The 18,335-nt window shown below is 36.3% G+C and overlaps 1 protein-coding gene across 1 annotated transcript in view; it reads right to left on the reverse strand.

The window, feature by feature from the left end:
* Positions 1-18,335, reverse strand: part of Ttll5 (tubulin tyrosine ligase like 5) — a 260,147-nt gene that overhangs the window by 160,853 nt on the left and 80,959 nt on the right. The window contains exons 19-21 of the mRNA XM_026401550.2: positions 10,925-10,987; positions 7,433-7,471; positions 215-372 (exon numbers count right to left, since the gene is read on the reverse strand). Of these exons, the coding sequence (XP_026257335.1) occupies positions 215-372; positions 7,433-7,471; positions 10,925-10,987 (260 nt within the window). The remainder of the gene's footprint in view (positions 1-214; positions 373-7,432; positions 7,472-10,924; positions 10,988-18,335) is intronic.

The following is an 18,335-nucleotide window of genomic DNA, read 5'->3' on the forward strand; positions in this document are numbered from 1 at the left end:
TAAGGGCAAGAGCCAAATGCTATATGCTTTGAATGGAAATATTTGTTTCCATTCAAAAAAATATTTTGAATGGAAGGGTCTAAAAATCATTTTGAAATTAAGTTTCAGAGAAAAGTACTATACAACAGAAATGAGTGCATGTGAAGAGGAACATTCTGACTCATTAAGTGCCGACCCAGACTACATAGCTTGGTGAAAGCTCACAGGCAGGTACCTGGGTATTTTGGCCTCACTGCCCTCAATCTGCCACTCCGTCTTCTACGTTTTCGCACCTCCAGAGACAGGAGCTTTCTCTCGTAAAGAGCAGCATGAAGCTTGGCCTTTGAGTTCACACTTTCTACCTTCAGTTCTGGTGCTCCATCCATAGCCATCCTAGGGGAGAACAACAGGATAGCTACAGCCTTTGGAAAGTTCTCTCCTTCATCCCTGTTAACTGAGAATTCTGTAAGGACCAGGTGACTGGGAATGATAACTACAGTGAATTCTAAAAGGTTTGATAGATAAAGGGGAATATAGGGATTCTATTGAAACCTCATTAATGGCCTCTCTGAATTTTTAAAAAGGTTCTAAACAAAAATCTACCTAAAGATAATGTTTAAGACTCACAGGGGAAGTGTCTCACTGAAAAGTTAACAAGACTGAGGACCTCACCAAGTCTCAAGAGTCCCAACATGAGGTCCTGCTGAGGGCACTGCCCTCCTTTATGTCTTGCTTAACCCCAGGAGGAGGTGGGAGAGGTAGCAGAACTCTCCAGGTGTAGAGTGAAAGTCAGAGTTACAGTCAGAGGCACAGACAAGGGAAGGCATAGATGAAGGACGAGGTCAAACTCAGGTCATAAATGAGAAATGAGATGGAGAAAAGGGGCCGCTAGCAGCTACAGCACTCATTAAATAAGACGAATTTAAATTGGGAAATGTTTGATTTCAAGTCGAATTCTGACAAGAACTGGATGAAGTACTGGGCAGACAGAGATAAGCAGGTCACAAGAAAGAGAGGGGGTGCTGGGTAATTGAGTCAGGAAAGAAGGATCCATGGCAGTGTCTGAAAACATGCAGCTAACTCTGAGTGCTGAGAACTCAGGACCTAACTGTTATTTCTGAACTCTCTAGAACTCAAAATATATTCCCTTTCAGGTCAAGGAATCATCCTAGTTCCTCTGGGAGTTTTCAGTTTCTAAGTGTGATGGAGAGGCTATTTTCTTTTAGGCCAGTTAGAACTTTCTGGGAGGATGGAGAAGGCATTGAATCTTTTGAAAGTGTTCTCTTCAGAACAGGATTTTGAGCCAAGAGCAAGGTCCTGACACTGGGAACAGGTATGGGAAGTGGGAAGCTAATTAACGAACTTTCTTTTTTTTTTTTTGAGATGAGTCTCAAACACAGAGGTATGAAAATAGATATTTAGGAAGTAAAACAATAAAATAAATAAAATCATCCAAAACCATTTATTTAATAGTATCTGGCCAACCTGGTCAAATCTGATAGTTGTATAGGCAAACATTAAAACAGGCAGACATGACATTTCTATCCTATCCTATGTGCTCACAAGGACAAGTTTTTTAAAAAGTTAACGTGATTTAAAGTCTAGTAAGTTTATGCTCATGAACCAAAGTCCACTAAATAAATAAAATTGTTTCTGCCTAAACTGCCAAAAACACATTTCTTTCTTTCTTTCTTTTTTGGTTCCAGGGATTGAACCCAGGGGCACTTAACTACTGAGCCACATCTCCAGCCCTTTTTCAAACTTTTTTTTTTTTTTTTTTTTTTTTTTTTGAGACAGGGTCTCACTAAGTCCTTAGGGCCTCACTAAGTTGCTGAGGTTGGCACTGAACTTGTGATCATCCTGCCTCAGCCTCCTGAGCTGCTGGGATTATAGGTATACACCACCATGCCCAGTAGAATGCAATTCTTTTGGGAAAAATTGATTTCTTTTAGGGTAATTATCAGTAAAAAGCTTTTGAAAACACAAATCCTAAAAGCTCAAGAGATATAGAAAAGCAAGTATGAATTTCCTTCTCTACAGGCATTTTTAAGTATGAACTAAAAGGTTCTGGATGAACAGATAAATTCCAAAGTACAAGGGCTGGAGAAGATGGAATGCTGGGGAAAGGTGTGAATCTGACAGCTACTCTGGGTAATAGCCATCTTGTTGATCACTGGCTAATCAGTAATTCAATTCTCTATGAATAAGTTATAATATCTTTTAGTTATATCTATTTCATTTTATTTTTTCAAAGTTTTATTATAAAAATATTTAAACAGAAGTTAAAAGAATTATAAAATGAACATCGTATACCTACCCACCATCTAGTCTCTACAATGACTCCTTCACTCATTTGTTCCATCGTATCTATATGCAATCATGTATTCCTCTCTCCATCCATCAACCCATTTAATTTGCAAAGCATTCCCAAGTTTCAGACCAATAGTGCACTTTGCTCCTATACATTTCAATCCACAATCATTACTATTTGGAATTCAATATTTGCTTTACTAGATTTTTTTTGGAGAAAAAACTTAAAAGAGTGAAATATCCAAATATTAAATGTCGTTTAAAAAGTTTTAACAAATGCCTAAAACTTCATAACCCAAACTCTAACATTACTATCAAACTCAGAAATTTCTTGTGCCTATTTCCAGCCAATTCCTCCCTAACACCTTAAAGTCAATCGGTGACTGAGTTTTTCATCATGTTTTCATCATTTTACCTGCTTCAAAACCTCAAAACAAAAGGAACCATACAGTCTGAATTCTTTTGTGTAAAGCTTCTCGTATTCAGTATGTTTCTGAAGTTCATCCGTGTTAGGTATATCAGAATGCATCAACTTTTATTATAGAGTGGCAGGCATTGTCTGAACAATCCAATTTATCTACTCTCCTGCTGTTGGACACCTACGTTAATTCTTGTTTTGGAATATTATGAGTAAAGCTATTATGAACCTATCTGTATAATCATTTTGTGATTATGTCTTTCATTTCATCTGGGTGGAGGACTCAGAGTAGAATTTACTAGGCTTTATAACAAGACAGATGCTTTGTTTAAAGTGCTTGTACTAGTTAAAACTACTAAAGGTACGATATCAGAATTGTTAGCTCTACCCCCAATCAGAATAATTATAATAATATAGCCCTTCTGTTCAGAATAATTATAATAATATAGCCCTTCTGTTCAGAATAATTATAATAATATAGCCCTTCTATATCATGGTTTTATTTCACAATTCTCTGTGTTGCTACGCACATTTTCATGAGCATCCTGGCTATCCACATATCTTCTTTTTGAAGTATATGTCCTAATATTTTACCCATTTGTAACTAGATGTCTTTTTATTATTGAGTTGTAGCATTTGGTAGATTTTCTAGGTTCTAATTCTTCAACAGATACATCTGATAAATATTTCCATCCAGTCCATGGCTTATCTAATCATTTTTAATAGTACCTTATGATAAAGTTTTAATTTGAGGAAATTATTATTTTTTGTTTATTGCTGTTATATCTAAAAACCTTTACTAAATGCAAAGACAAAAGTATTCTATATTTTCCTCAACACCATTTTATATGAATAGCTTTTATGTTTATAACATGTCTATGAATCACCTCTAATTTCTGAGACAGACAAGAGCTGAGGTTCATTTAAAATATGATAACTAGTTGTTCCAATCCCATTTGTTAAAAGAGTTCTGTAGCTGGGCACAGTGGTATATGCCTATAATCCCAGCTACTCAGAAGGCCAGTCTGGGCAACTTAGCAAAACTTGGTCTCAAAATAAACAATAAAAAAAGGCTGGGAATGTAGCTCTGTGGGAGAGCACCCCTCCCTGGGTTCCATTCCTTTTCCTATTGGATTACCTCAGCTTTCAATATTTATTTATTTATTTTTTATTTATATATGACAGTGGAATGCATTACAATTCTTATTATACATATAGAGCACCATTTTTCATATCTCTGGTTGTATACATAGAATATTCACACCAATTCGTTTCTTCATACCTGTACTTGGATAATAATGATCATCCACATTCCACCATCATTAATTAACCCCTCATTAATGCTCCCTCCTTTCCCCTCCAACCCCTCTGCCCTATCCAGAGTTTGTCTATTCCTCCCATGCTCCCACTCCCTATCCTACTATGAATCAGCCTCCTTATATCAAAGAAAACATGAGCTTTCTATTACAAATCAATGACCATATAACTACAGGCCTGTTTCTGGGCTATTCTGTTGCAATAATAAATTTGCCTCCATCTTGATTACTACAGCATTAAAATATTTAAGCCAGGTACTCTAAATCTTACTCAAGATTACTTTGGATTTTCTAGGTTCTTTGTATTTCCATATAAAAAGTGCGTCCATTTCTACAAAAAAAAAAAAAAAGGTACTAGAATAATGATTGAGATTGCACTGGATCTTTAGATCCAGAGAATGGGTACTTCAACAATACTGAGTCTGCTGATCCTAGGGCAAGGCATCTCTCTCCACTTATTTAGGTCTCTCTTCATGTCTTTTAGTACTAGTTTTTAGTTTGTAGCTTTTGGTCTATTTAAGTATTAAACATATCTCATTATATTTATTCCTAAGCATTTTGTGTTTTTAAATGTTAGTATAAATAGAATTTTGTTTTGCTTTCTAATTACTATTAGTCAGTATATTAAAATGCTACAGATTTTAGTATATTGACCATGTGTCCTAAGACCTCACACTACACTACATGCACCTATATGTTCTTGTAATTCTTTTGTGGATGCCTCAGGATTTTACACTAACTTGATTATGTCATCAAAGAATAAAGACATTTTATTTTACTTCTTCCATTCCCATATGTATGCTTTTTGTTTTTTTCTTCCTTGTTTTATAGTATTGCCTAGGGCCTCTAGTATAATGTGAATAAAAGTGGTGAGTGGACAACCTACCTCCTTACTGATCAGCAGGGGAGGACTTCAATTTTTTACCAGGCATGACGTTAGCCATAGTTTTCACATATGGCCTTTATCAGATTGAAGAAGCTCCTTTCTGTTCCTGATTTGCTGAGTTTTTCTCATAAAATATGTTTTGTATTTCATCAGCTGTGGGTTTTTCCCCCCCTGTGGGGTTATCTAATAAAATAATCATTTAGTTTTTCTCCTCTGTGGTGAATTATATTGCCATTTTTCCAATATTAAATCTGGGCCAGGGATGCAGCTCAGTAGCAGAGCACTTGCTTAGCTTGCCCAGGACCCTGGAATCAGCCCCCAGCACTACCAAAAATCAAAAAAGTTAAATCAACCTTGAATTATTGGAGAAAATTTCACTTACTCATATGTAAATTTCACTTACTCATATCCTTTTCCTATACTGGTGGATTAGACTGATTTTTTCCTCTCTCTTTCTCTCTCCCCCTTGGATAAGACCCAGGCTGGCCTCAAACTACTAGCTCAAGTCATCCTCCTGCCTCAGCCTTCCAAGTCACTAGGATTATAGGTGTGTACCTGTACCACCATGCCTAGCTATATTTATTACTATTCTTCAAAGAAACTTTGTGACTTTTCTTGTGAAGGATATTAGGATATTTTCTTCTTCTTTTTTAACATCAGGTTTTGGCATCATGGTCATGTTGGTATCATAGAAATGGGAAGGAGTTTGTGTAAGATGGGTGTTGTTCCTTTTTCAGGTCACTAACAGAATTCACCAGTTAAACCAGTAAGTGTGGAGCTTTCTTTATACAAAGGTTCTTCATTACAAATTCGATTCTCTGAAAGGATACAGTGTTCTGCAAAATTTGTTTCAGCTTTTGTCAGTTTGGGCAAGTGCCCCTCACTGAGGAAATTTAGTCATTTTATCTAAATGTCAGAGGGTAACAGAATAAGGTAGTTAATAATAGTCCTTTAACTCTTTTTATGTCTATACAATCTGTCAGGACTCTGCTTTTCTCTCTCTGATAGTGGCACTGTGAGTTCTCTTTCTGTTCTTCTAGATCAGTTTATCTAAGGGTTTATCAATTTTAGTAGCTTACCAATGAATAAACTTTGGATTTTGTTAACTTTCTTTATTGTTTCTCTTTTTTTTCCAGTTATCTGTGCTCTTTAATATTTCCCCTCTTTTAAACTTATTTTTGATTATTATGCTTTTTCTAGTTTCTTAACATGGACATTAGATTGGTGATTTTAGTCCTCAGTTTTCTAACATTTTAAAGCTCTACATTTCCTTCAAAGCATTACTTTACCTGCAGCCCATACATTCTGATGCTATATTGTTATACTGAGTTCAAAATATTTCCTAAATTCCTGTGATTTCTTCCTTGATCCATAGATTATTTAGAAATATGTTGTTTCATTTCCACATTTGGGGATTTTTCTATTGCTACTGATATCTAATTCCATTGTGGCCAAAGAATATCCCAGAATCATTTCAATCCTTTTCAATATATTAACACTGTTCCATGCTCTGGCGTAGGTGCCACAGGCCAGCTTCCATTTGTTTACATTTCTACACCACCAAACCCCTACTGATGGTGACACAAATGAGTGCTGAACAAGGAAGGACAGAACTCACAGATCTCAAATATTCTTACTGGGTAAGATTCATTCTTTCTGTTCCCAACGCCAATCTGACAGCATTCTCTGGATCTAAAGATCCAGTGCAATCTGGGCTAAAAACTAGAGAAAACTTAGAAACTAAGTGTGACTTTATTTGGAAACAAACTACAAACTTGATTGACTTCAGTTTCCCCTTCACTAAAAGGCAATCTTAATGCTTTCTTTCTTTAAAGAAAAATTAGATTGATGCTTCAAAGGCCCTAGCTGAGAAACCAAGTTTCCCTCTTTGTTTTAACTCTTACAGGCAAAACAAAAAGCTGTGTAAAGGAAGTTTCTTCCTCATTGTCATCACATTGCTATTTTTAAAGAGGTACAGCACAAAGAGGGTATATGTAAAGCCTCACACTCTCCATAACCAGAAGATGTATGTTTAGGCTAAGAGTTTTTGCGGTCACTGAAGTCTTCAGTGAGGCAAAGCCATCTCTGACACATTTCTACTTTCTGCCCAAATGAAAAGTTACAGGTATTTTGCACCCTTCGAGTTCCACAGCAAACGGAAAGTGAGTTCGGCTCAGTCCCAAAAGGCACAGGGTCATACGCCTCAGAATGTCAGGACCAAAGCATAAGCTCTTATTTGAATCTAACATGGTCTTGAAATCTCATTAATACTCTGGTCTCTCTCACATAGCCAAACAAGAATATGGTTATTATTAGTTCAAATGATATACATGTAATTATAAGAAAATAAATCTCAGTTTATAAAAAGTGGCCACAAAATATTTTTTCAATAGAAAACATTTTTATGTTACTATTCATATTGAGCCAAATTAAAAATGGTCATATAAAGTGTTATGCTTAGTCTGTGCATGGTCATACTATTATGCACATGGAAAGAATTCTCAACTTTTAAAAATCAATTACCGTGTTCTTCCTGTCAATAAGCTTCTTCTTGGGTTTCCCCTACAGAAGTAGAAAGGACAACTGGATTAGAGAATGCTATTCAGATATTCACTCTGGAGTTCACACACAAACATGCCTCCTGAACTCTTTTATTATAGACATTCAATAGGAAATCATAACAGAAAGTGCACCTTGGGAGGACAGAAGCCTACAGATCAGCTGAGAACACTCTCAGAGAAGAGCAGAATATTGTGAACTGGAGGGAAGCTCAATAAAAAACAGAAGGAAAAAAACAAAGAGATTCTGGAGAAAAATGACAATGACTTACATTTACTTACAAAGCAAATCACATTTATTCCTCTTCACAATCCTGTGAAGAAGGGTGTTCTTAGCTCTGTTTATATAAGTGATTCTGGAACCTGCCCACCGTCAGAGCTTCAAGATTTTACATCTCAACCCAGGACTTGGTTAGTCTCAAACTCAGCTCATTCTACCTTCACTGAACTATTTCAGGAAAGGAAACCAAGTTCAATTCTTATGGGGTTCCAAAAAGATGTTCATCATAAACTTTCCACAATTAAAAAAAATTATATATACATACATATATATGTGTATGTATGTATAAAAGAGAGAGAGACAGACACCATCCACTGTCTCTAAACTAGGGTTGGGCTCTAACCACAGGAACCGAGTACCATTTTAAAGTTTAAATAGGCTTTCAAAACGTTCTCTCATTGTTTCCTTTCACTTCATACATTTTATTTGTGAATGTGTATATTTAGTTTAGCACAATTTTACCACCCTTGAAAATTCACGTGTCCACCATCACAAATGAGCTGCTGAACTATGACCTCAGCCACCATAAGCATCCCTTGTGCTGCTCTTTCATAACTATACATACCTTCCTCCTACTTGATCTCTCCCATTAACTGCTCATTCTAAAACTTGTCATCTCAGAAATGTCATATAAATAGAATCACTCAGCACGTAACTTATGGGCTTTTTTTTAAGAGACAAATGCAATGCAGATTATATTTATTTTAAAAAGTAAAGTGAAAAGTTGTCTTTACCAAGATTTTTGTCTTTACCACATCTTATATCCCTGATATTGTCACAATATCATCAAAAAGTCTCAAGGCAACTTTAACTCCTTTGCTACATGAAAGCTTTCTCCAGTAATCTGTAATCATGGCTTCACATTATAATCAGTGGGGCAGCTCTTAGTAAGGACTTCCTTCTAGGGGTGGGCCAGGGCACAAAGGTGATTTACAAGATTCCCAGGAGTTACAAATATGTAGCCAGGCTTACAACTAGGGCCACTGAATAAGACACTTATGTAACATATTATGTGCCAGGGAGACAGGCAGAGGAGTCGGTAGAGAAGGCAGGTGAACAAAATGAACTTATAAGAAACAAGGAGACTGAGTTTGAAAGTGCTTCTAACAACACAATTGGATTTGCAAGAGGAAATACATCAATTCAGACTGAAGAGATTTACTAGAATATATCAGAATCTGGAACAAATGCAATTTCATTTTTTCAATGCCTGGTTTTGTGTGTCTGCCTACGATGTGGTAGATAGGTTCTTGACATAAACAAATATAACAAACTACCCACTCTAAAGGGCCAACTTGTAAAACACAAGTTAGCAAAAAGGAAATTACACTACAATCTGGAAAATTAAACCAGACTGAAGAGTAAAAGAAGGGATGAGAATACTGCCTCCTAGTCCAGGCTGAAGGGAAGAAGAACATAGGAATTTAGTTAACAACCGAAGTCCATTGCAAGGGAAAGAGAGTTTGTAAGGATAAGGAATTGTAAAATGGCAAGTAAAGACGACCTCATTGGCCATGGGTTAGGCTAAAATGGTAGGCAAGAGTAATCATGAAGGCATTCTTTACTGAACAAGGAAATTTATGTTTTCTTAATCCAAATTTCTAGAATGCTTTATAAGCAGGAGTTGTTAACTGGGACTTGAAGAAAGAATGCAGGGAATATAACAACTTAAGATAGAAAAACATTATCTCCTCTAATGAAAAGGTTCCTCCATATAAATGTAGGAATCCATAGTAGTGAATTAGTATAACACTTCATTATCAAAAGAAATACATCTTTTCTCATACTACTTAGAATTGTGACAGGTTCTCAAAATACTTTCAATATTTTTTCTGTGAAGTTTTGGTAATTTTCAGGCCTGCTGTTAGGTTTTGCTGTTTCCTGTGTTAGCAAAGCACATCTATTATTATAGTCTTAAATTTTTTGATTGTTATGTTACTTGTAAGGGAATGCTTCCTAATTTTGGCAAACATAGTAGTCCCCAGTTTGTCTGCTGCACCCTTCTTCCTCAGGAAACCCAAGTACTAGAAGATCCAGCCTCAGGCAGGGTCCATGTCAGGTCAGGAATCTCTCTAGATGACCTGTAAGAAAACCAGGCAAACCACCAAAGGGCCCAGTCCTTCTCAAGAGGACTAAACGGGCAAAGCTCATCAGATATTTGCAGATATGTGACAATAAAAACCAAAAAGAACAAAGTGAAAATACAAAATCAATACAGATAAATTATATAATGCAAAAGCTAAAAGGAACTTAACTAAGACTGAGATTTGAAAAGAGTTCATATCCATAAAATATGAAAACTAATTGAAGATAGTTCTTGGATATCAAAATCATATTCTCCAAATAAAAATGTAAATTAAATAGCTTCTCTTCTATGAGGATAATGAATTCTAAAAGCAAAGAACAATAACAACAAAAATAATCCAAAAGACAAAAACCTTGAGGATCAATTTAGAGTTTTAGAAGACAAGTTTCAAGAAATCTCTAAGAGTGAAAAGATAAAAGACACAATGGAATGTGAAAAAGTCAGGGGGACACAGCCATGACGGCTGGAATCTGGGTCTCTGTTTTAAGAATCATTCAAAAAAAGATAGATACTCTCAAAATAATACGATTTCTCTGAATAACTCAGGTGCCAGGTTTTGATAATTACTGAAGAGTGTTCAATGCAGTTGTGTCTCAGGGGCCACTGAACTCTGTGGGACTAAGTGACGCCTGGTCACCATGCTACTTGAATTCCAGTGTCTGTTCTCCATCCTTTCCCTATTTTCTCTTGTGCCGAGATGATCAGCTGTCATTTCCTACAAGTATCAGTGAATTTATTTTGTAAATTCCTTTCTCTATACTTTTTCTGATCTGGTAATTATAATCTCTTCTGGTCTAGAAAAACTAACTGTTCTATTAAAATTGTGCCTAAGGTCAAAAGGCAATGAGTAGGAACGGCATCTGTTAAGACTGCTCAAAGATCTTTATGGTTTAATTTGGGTTTCTGAGAATGTTTCAAAGTGCTGAGAGTTACTGATAGATTCTGAAAAATGAAGTGTGTACGTTTTCTGCAAGGTTCTTTCTATCACAGATTTTACAAACATTTTGATAAAACTTCTTTCTTTCTTTTACATACACTTTGTCCTAATCTTGTGACCTAGTCCTAAATTTATGAGTTTAGCAAATCCCCACCTGTCCTGGAAGAGGCGTGTTGCCAGCATGTAGTTCATGGAGGTTTTGTGCTCGAGGTAGGACCTGAAGGACAAAGAAAGAAAGCAGTTATTGCATGAGCTTAACTCAAGAGGAAAATACAGAAATAAAAACATGAACCAAGCACAGAAGGGACAGGTTACTTACATACTGTTCTAAAGAAATACGCTGTTTTAAAAGTGGCAGGTGAGTAGACGACTGCTCAAGTTAAAATTATAAAATACCAGAGTAGCAGCAAGTAGAATAAATGAAAAGAATAAAGAAAAAGGACTTAACTTAGAAAATAAAAAGAAAAAAAGGGCAGCATTTCTTGGGTTAATAAAAGGTGATATTAGTAAATTCAGAAAATGAATCTGAAAGATAAAGATACACATTACAGATGTAGAAATCGACCACATCACACATGTAGAAATGGTCAAATGAAGTAAGGCCCGGAGATGCAGAAAGGGCACGAGATATAGACAGGAAACTGTTTCTTTCTTTTTTGTTTTTGTTTTTTGTTTTTTTGTTTTTTGGTACCGGGGACCAAACCCAGGGGCATGGACCACTGAGCCCCATCCCCAACCCTTTTTGTATTTTATTTTGAGACAGGTCTCACTGAGGTGCTTAACGCCTCACTGTTGCTGAGGCTGGCTTTGAACTCAGAATCCATCTGCCTTAGCCTCCCGAGCCACTGGGATTACAGGATGCAATTCACTCCTAGATACATACTCAGGAGACATATTCAAGAATATATATAGCACAGCAAAAGACCAGAAAGAAGTCAAATGACCTTCAACAGGAAAATGGGACAATTAACAGTAGTACAAACACATGGTAAAATAAAATAAAGCACCGAAAAGGAATGAGGTATAGCTACAGGCAACCACATGGACCTTAGTATCATAATGCTTAATGGAAAAAGCAAGCGTACATAAAGCATGCCATTTTGTTTAGAAAAAGGTCAAAAGCATTTATAACAATAGAATTCTTCTTCTACACAAGACAATAACTGCTATAGGACCTGCACTCCTAGCACAAAGAGCTAGAAAAGTGTATGACATAAAAGTAACAACCGTCTTCAGATATCAAACAACTGGCAGCACAGAACTGTGATCCCTGATAGAGGGAATTAAAAATCTCCAGACTATATAAGAAAAGGTCTCCCAACAGTCTCCCAGAGGAGATGGTAGAGATCCGAATTCTAGGAAGCAGCCAGAGTTTTCAGAGAAGAGAGCTGCAGAGGAAAAACCTGTGCCTAAGAGGAAATCCCAAACAGGGGTCCCTAGAGTCCTCTGGTGAATACTAATCCACTCAGGCACAGAGTGCAAGGCTAAGCGGAAAAGCAACTGTCAGAACAAAGAACAAAGCAGAAGCCAAACTCCCAGAGTTCACACAAGCATGCAAACTGAGTTTCACTAGTCAGGAGAGATCTTCTTATACATGGGAGTCACTGAGCAGTCATCCCAAAGGAATCTTTAGTGGCAGAACTGTCCAAGATCTAGGAAAAAAAGGTATTCTCAATAAACCAAATAATGTTTTAAAATTTGCTTAAAAATATTTAGTTTATCTACAAGTAACTGAGGTGCCTGACAAAAAACAAACAAACACTTCACAGATTTTAAGAAGGCAATAAAATCCAAACACTCAGTCAGATATGACATTTATAATGGTCAGTACCTAAGCTGAGAATGGTGATGCATGCTGTAATCCTAGCAACCTGGGATTACAAATTTGAGGCAGGATTGCAAGTTTGAGGCCAGTAATTGAGAAAGGTCTGAGCAACTTGGTGAGACCCTTGTATCACAATAAAAACTAGAAATAAACATAAAAAGGGCTGGGGATGTGGCTCAGTGGTTAAGTGCCCTTGGGTTCAATTCCCAGTACAACAAAACAAAACATACTCGCACAAACACACACACACACACACACACACACACACACACACAGAGGTCAGTATCCAATCAAAAAATTACTGTACATATGAAGAAACTGGAAAAATGTAAACCATTTACAAAAGGAAAATCAGTCAACAGAAATAGACCCAGAAATTTCAGAAATAACAGAATAAGAAAAAGATTTAAAAAGTTACTATATTTATATGCACAAGAATCTAAAAGAAATCAAACACACACAAAAACAAAATAAAAATTGAAAAGAGCAAAGGAAACCATTAAAAAGAAATGGGAATTCTACAGATGAAAATAAATGATCTGAAATGAAAATTTCACTGGAATTAATAGACTAGCATTAATAAAGATTAATATTAATAAAATGAAGGCAAGAAAGGGAAAAAGTCTGAAAAAATATAAACATTGATAAACTTGCAAAATATGAACCAATTTAACATGTAACCAGAGTCCTAGAAAAATAAAGGAAAGGAGGGAACTAGAAAAATTATTTGAAGAAATAATGGCCAAAAGTTTCCAAATTTGATGAAAAATATGAGCCCACAGCCCAGGAAGCTCAAAGAATCCCCAAAAGAAAGAAAGCTGTAGAAAAGCAATCTGATTAAATGTGCCATCTCGTTTAAACAGCAGCCCTCTAAAGTAGGTGTTATTTCAGTTTGACAGAGTGGGAGGCAGGTCTCCTGATACAGGTGACAGGAGACTTGCCCTCTGCTAAAGTACAGCTAGAAAGCTGAGATTCAAAGCTAGGACCTCCTCTCCCAGTACAGCTTGGGGAAACATAAAAGGCACCTCTCAGCACCAGGAACACTTTTCCTTTGTGGATGTTAGAATCACTGGCACCTGACCCCAGGTAAAACTAATAGCGAAAAAAGGATCTGGGCTAACTGCTCATTAAAAGTTCAAACTTGAGAATTGTGAATTTAACTCCATTCTTGGTGATGAAGGCTCCTCAAAGACACAAGTTTCAAGTGAGGGTAGATCCAGCAGATCCAAACTGTCCCTAATGCCCTGGTTTATTGGTTCGATGGTTACAGGCTGGTTCCTGGCATGGGGGCATACCATATGGCAGCTGCAGAATCAAAGAACAAGCTTCCTTTGTCCAGATCCAGCAGAAAGAAAAGAGGACCTCTCTCTCCCAGGCAGGATACTGAGGTGGCTCTGATTGGACAGGCCCTGGTCACACGTCCATCCCTGAACAACTCAGTAGCCCAAGAGTAAGCTGTTCTTATTAGTTTCCCTGGGTTACCTTTGGAGGGAGCCTGCCCAGACCACCTGTAGTCCACTTGAAATTGGAGTAATATGTACCATGGAGGACAATTAAAAAGCAAGTCTACAAAAACACAAAAAAGCAAGCTGAGGGAAAAAGAGACACTGTACACAAATAAACAAAGATAAGAATTATTGCACATTTCTCGTAAGAAAAATGCAAGCCAGAAGGCCATGGAAAGACATTTTTAAAGTATACTGGGGAAAAAGTATCAATCTAAATTCTATAACTAGTCAAAAAATTCTTTTTAACATGAAAAACATCTGGGCACAGTGGCACACGCCTATAATCCCAGAGGATGGGGAGGCTGAGACAGGAAGATTGCCAGTGCAAAGCCAGCCTCAGCAATGGCAAGGCACTAAGCAACTCAGAGAGACCCTGTCTCTAAATAAAATACAAAATAGGGCTGGGATGTGGCTCAGTGGTCAAGTGCCCCCAAATTCAATCCCTGGTACAAAAAAAAAAAAAAACATGAAAAACAAATACTTGTCTTAGATAAACATAAGAGAGAATTTGTTGCCGTTGGACCTAAAACAAATCCTAAAATAAGTTCTTCAGATAGAAGAAAATGATACCAGATAAAAACCTGAACTGACATAAAAGAATGAATGACACTGAAAATAGTAATAAATGTTTCAATTTCCTTAAATTATAACTCATTATTCAAGTCACAACTAACAATCTACTGTGGAACTTGCATAGAAATAAAATATATGATAATGATAACACAAACAATAGGAAGAGGAAATGGAAAGTATATTAGTTGTAAAGTCCCTTCATTATACATGAATTAATATAATATTATTTGAAGGTGACATTGCAATAAGTCAAAGATGTGCATTCACTCTAGGATAGTAGCCCTAAAAACAGTAAAACAAAGAGGTAAAAGAAATCAACTAATACAAAGGCAGCAGGAGAAAATAAAAAGGAGACAAAATTATAGCAACTAAAAAAAAAAAAGAGTAACATGGCATTTTTAAACCCAACCATATGTAAAATTATGGTAAATGTAAATATTTTTAACATTACAAATAAAAGGCAGAGATTAAATTTTAAAATCAAGACTAACCACATACCATCTATGAGAAATCCACCTTAACGATAAAGATAGAGATAGATAAAAGGTAAAACAAGGGGGAAAGATATACCATGTAAATACCTATATCAAAACAGAAGATTTCAAACAACCTAATGTTGTACCCCAAAGAATTGAAAACCCAAGAACAAACTCAACCCATAATTAGTAGAAGAAATGAAACCATAAAAATCAGAGTTGGTTTTCTGAAAAGATAAACAAAATCAATAAACCAGCAGTTAAAATAGTGAAGAGAAAGACTCAAATCCATAAAATTAGAAAAAAAGATATATTACAACTGATATCAGAAACACAAAGGATCATAAGAGTATTATGAACAATAAACTGGCTTGTAATATAGAAGAAATGGTGCTCTCCTGGACATGTACAGTTTATCAAGACTGACTTATGAAGAAACAAAAATGAAAACAGATCAGTCACAAGTAATGAGACTGAATCAATAATAAAAAGTCTCTGATCAAAAAAAGAGAAAAAAAAAAGCCCAGAACCTGATATCTTCACTGATTAATTATACCAAATATTTAAAGAAGAACGAACACCAATTCTTCTCAAACTACTCCAAAAAATTCAATGATGAAGGAATACTTTCAAACTCCTTCTACAAGGTCAGCATTATTCTGATACCAAAACCAGATGAAAACACACACACAAACACACAAACTATATGAAGACAGATGAACTTAGATTCAAAAATCCCCAACAAAATGCTAGCAAACTGAATTCAATAGCACATTAAAAATGACCGCTTGCTATGATAAATTGGGATTCATTCCAGGAATGCAAGGATGGCTCAACAAATACAAATCAACAACTGGAAGACATTACGTCAACAGAGGCAGAAAATGCAACAACTCTTCTATGATTAAAAACTCTCAAAAAACTAAGTATAAATGAAATGTAAACACAGAAAACTCACGGCTAACATCATACTGAACAAGGAAAAGTTGAAAGCTTTTCCTCTAAGATAAGGCTGCCCACTTTTACCACTTCTATTCACCACAGTAGTTAGTCCCAGCAAGAGCAAGTAATAAAAGGCATCTCAATTGGAAAGGAAGAAATAAATTGTCCCCATTTGTAGATGACATGATCTTATATATAGAAAATCCTAGAGGACTACACTAAAAAACTGTTTGATCTAATGAACTAATTTAATTAGATTGCAGGATTAAAAAAAAAACTCAACATATAAAAATCAGAAGCATTTCTATACATTAATAGTGAATTATTTGAAATACAAATTACAAAACAATCCCATTTACAATAGTTAGAAAAAAAGATGCTTAGGAATAAATTTAACAAAGAAGATAAAAGATCTCTATATTGAAAACTATAAAGCATGGATAAAAGAAACTGAATAAAAATAAATGAAGAGACATCCATTTATTAAGGAATTGGAAGAGTAAATATTGTTAATGTGTCCATACTACTCAAAGCAATCCCTATCAAAATATCAATGCCATTCTTCAAGAAACAGGGGAAAAAACTCCTGGAATTTGTGTGGATCTACAAAAGACCCCAAATAGGGAAAGCAATTAAAGGAAGGCCTAGTTGCTGACCTAATTAACTCCATTTTTCCTATGACTTTTTCCCTCTGAGTTCTCCTGTAGTTGCATTGAATTCCAGAAACAACAGGCCTCACCAATAAACATCTTTATAAAAAGGAGCCAAAACCATCCCCAAGCAAGAGCAAGCCTCATGACAGACAACCCCATGATGAGATGAGCCCTGTAAGCAGGAGCAATTACCCCATGATGGAGCAGAGGTTGCCCCCCTAAGCAGGAATAATCATCTCATGATAGGAACCAAACTGCCCCTCAAGCAATGAAAACTTACCCAGAACTTCGTAAAACCAGTCTTGAGATAATCATCAAGCTGACCCTGGTCTGACCAAGATTACCTGCTTTGCCAGCTATGCATCAACCTCTCTGCCCCTGAGAAAGGTCTAGTGACCTAAGATCTGTCTTTGAGACTTTATGAGCAAAGGCTATGCAAAACCCTGGCCCTTGCCTTTGTTCATAAAACCTCAAAGTTCTTGCCAGTTCCTCAAAGACAGATCTTAGGTCACTAGACCTTTCTCTGTTCTTCCCAGTGTGGCCACTTTAATTAAGGCTCCTTCTTTGCCTTCACCACTGCTTGTCTCTCCTCAATTGGCATTTTGGAATAGACAGCCAAACTAGTCTGTTGAAATCCTTGGAATCAGAGCCTTTACCCTAAAACTCTGGTAACAAAATCTTGAGCAAAGGGAACAAAGTTGAAGGCATTATACTAATTGACCTCAAAGTAATAGTAACCAAAATAGCATGGTACTGGCATAAAAACAAGATACACAGACCAACAGAACAGACAACAGAGCCCAGAAATAAATCCACACACTTATTAGCCAACCAATCTTCAACAAAGCTGTGAAGAATACAGTGGGGAAAAAACAGTCTCTTCAATAATAGTGTCGTAAAAACTGGATATCCACGTGGAGAAGAATGAAGTTAGACTCTTCTCCTTTACCATATTTAAAAAAAATCAACTAAAATGAATTAGAGATTCAAATGGAGAAATCAAAATTATCAAACTACTGGGGAAAAACACTAGGAGAATCAGGCATGCTGGCACACTCTTATAATCCCAGCAACTTGGGAGCCAAGGCAGGAGGATCACAAGTTCAAAGCCAGCCTCAGCAATTTAGAGAGGCCCTAGCAATTTATCGAGATCCTATCTCAAAACAATAAAAAGGGTTGGGGATGTGGCTCAGTGGTTAAGCACCCCTGGGTTCAATTCTCTTTACCAAAAAAAAGAAAAACAGGAGGGAATACAGGTGTGCTGGCACATGCCTATAAACACAGCTACTCAGGAAGTTCAGGCAGAAGGATTAAAATTTTGAGGCCAGTTGGGCAAATTAGCAAGACTCTATCAGTTGTGCTTTTCCTGTGTTCACCAATTATAGTTGAAGATTTCAACACTATTCTCTCAATAGAAACTAGAACAGATAGAGAAGATCTGAATCACACCGTCAAGCTCCACATGGCTGTGGAACACTCCATCCAACAACAGACTGACTGCACGTTCTTTTCAATGTAATATTACATTTATCAAGACGAATGGTATACCGGGCCATACAACAAATCTCAGTAAATTAAAAAAGCTGTA

Source organism: Urocitellus parryii, chromosome 6 (assembly GCF_045843805.1).
Source record: "Urocitellus parryii isolate mUroPar1 chromosome 6, mUroPar1.hap1, whole genome shotgun sequence".
In the NCBI taxonomy this organism is placed as follows: domain Eukaryota; kingdom Metazoa; phylum Chordata; class Mammalia; order Rodentia; family Sciuridae; genus Urocitellus; species Urocitellus parryii.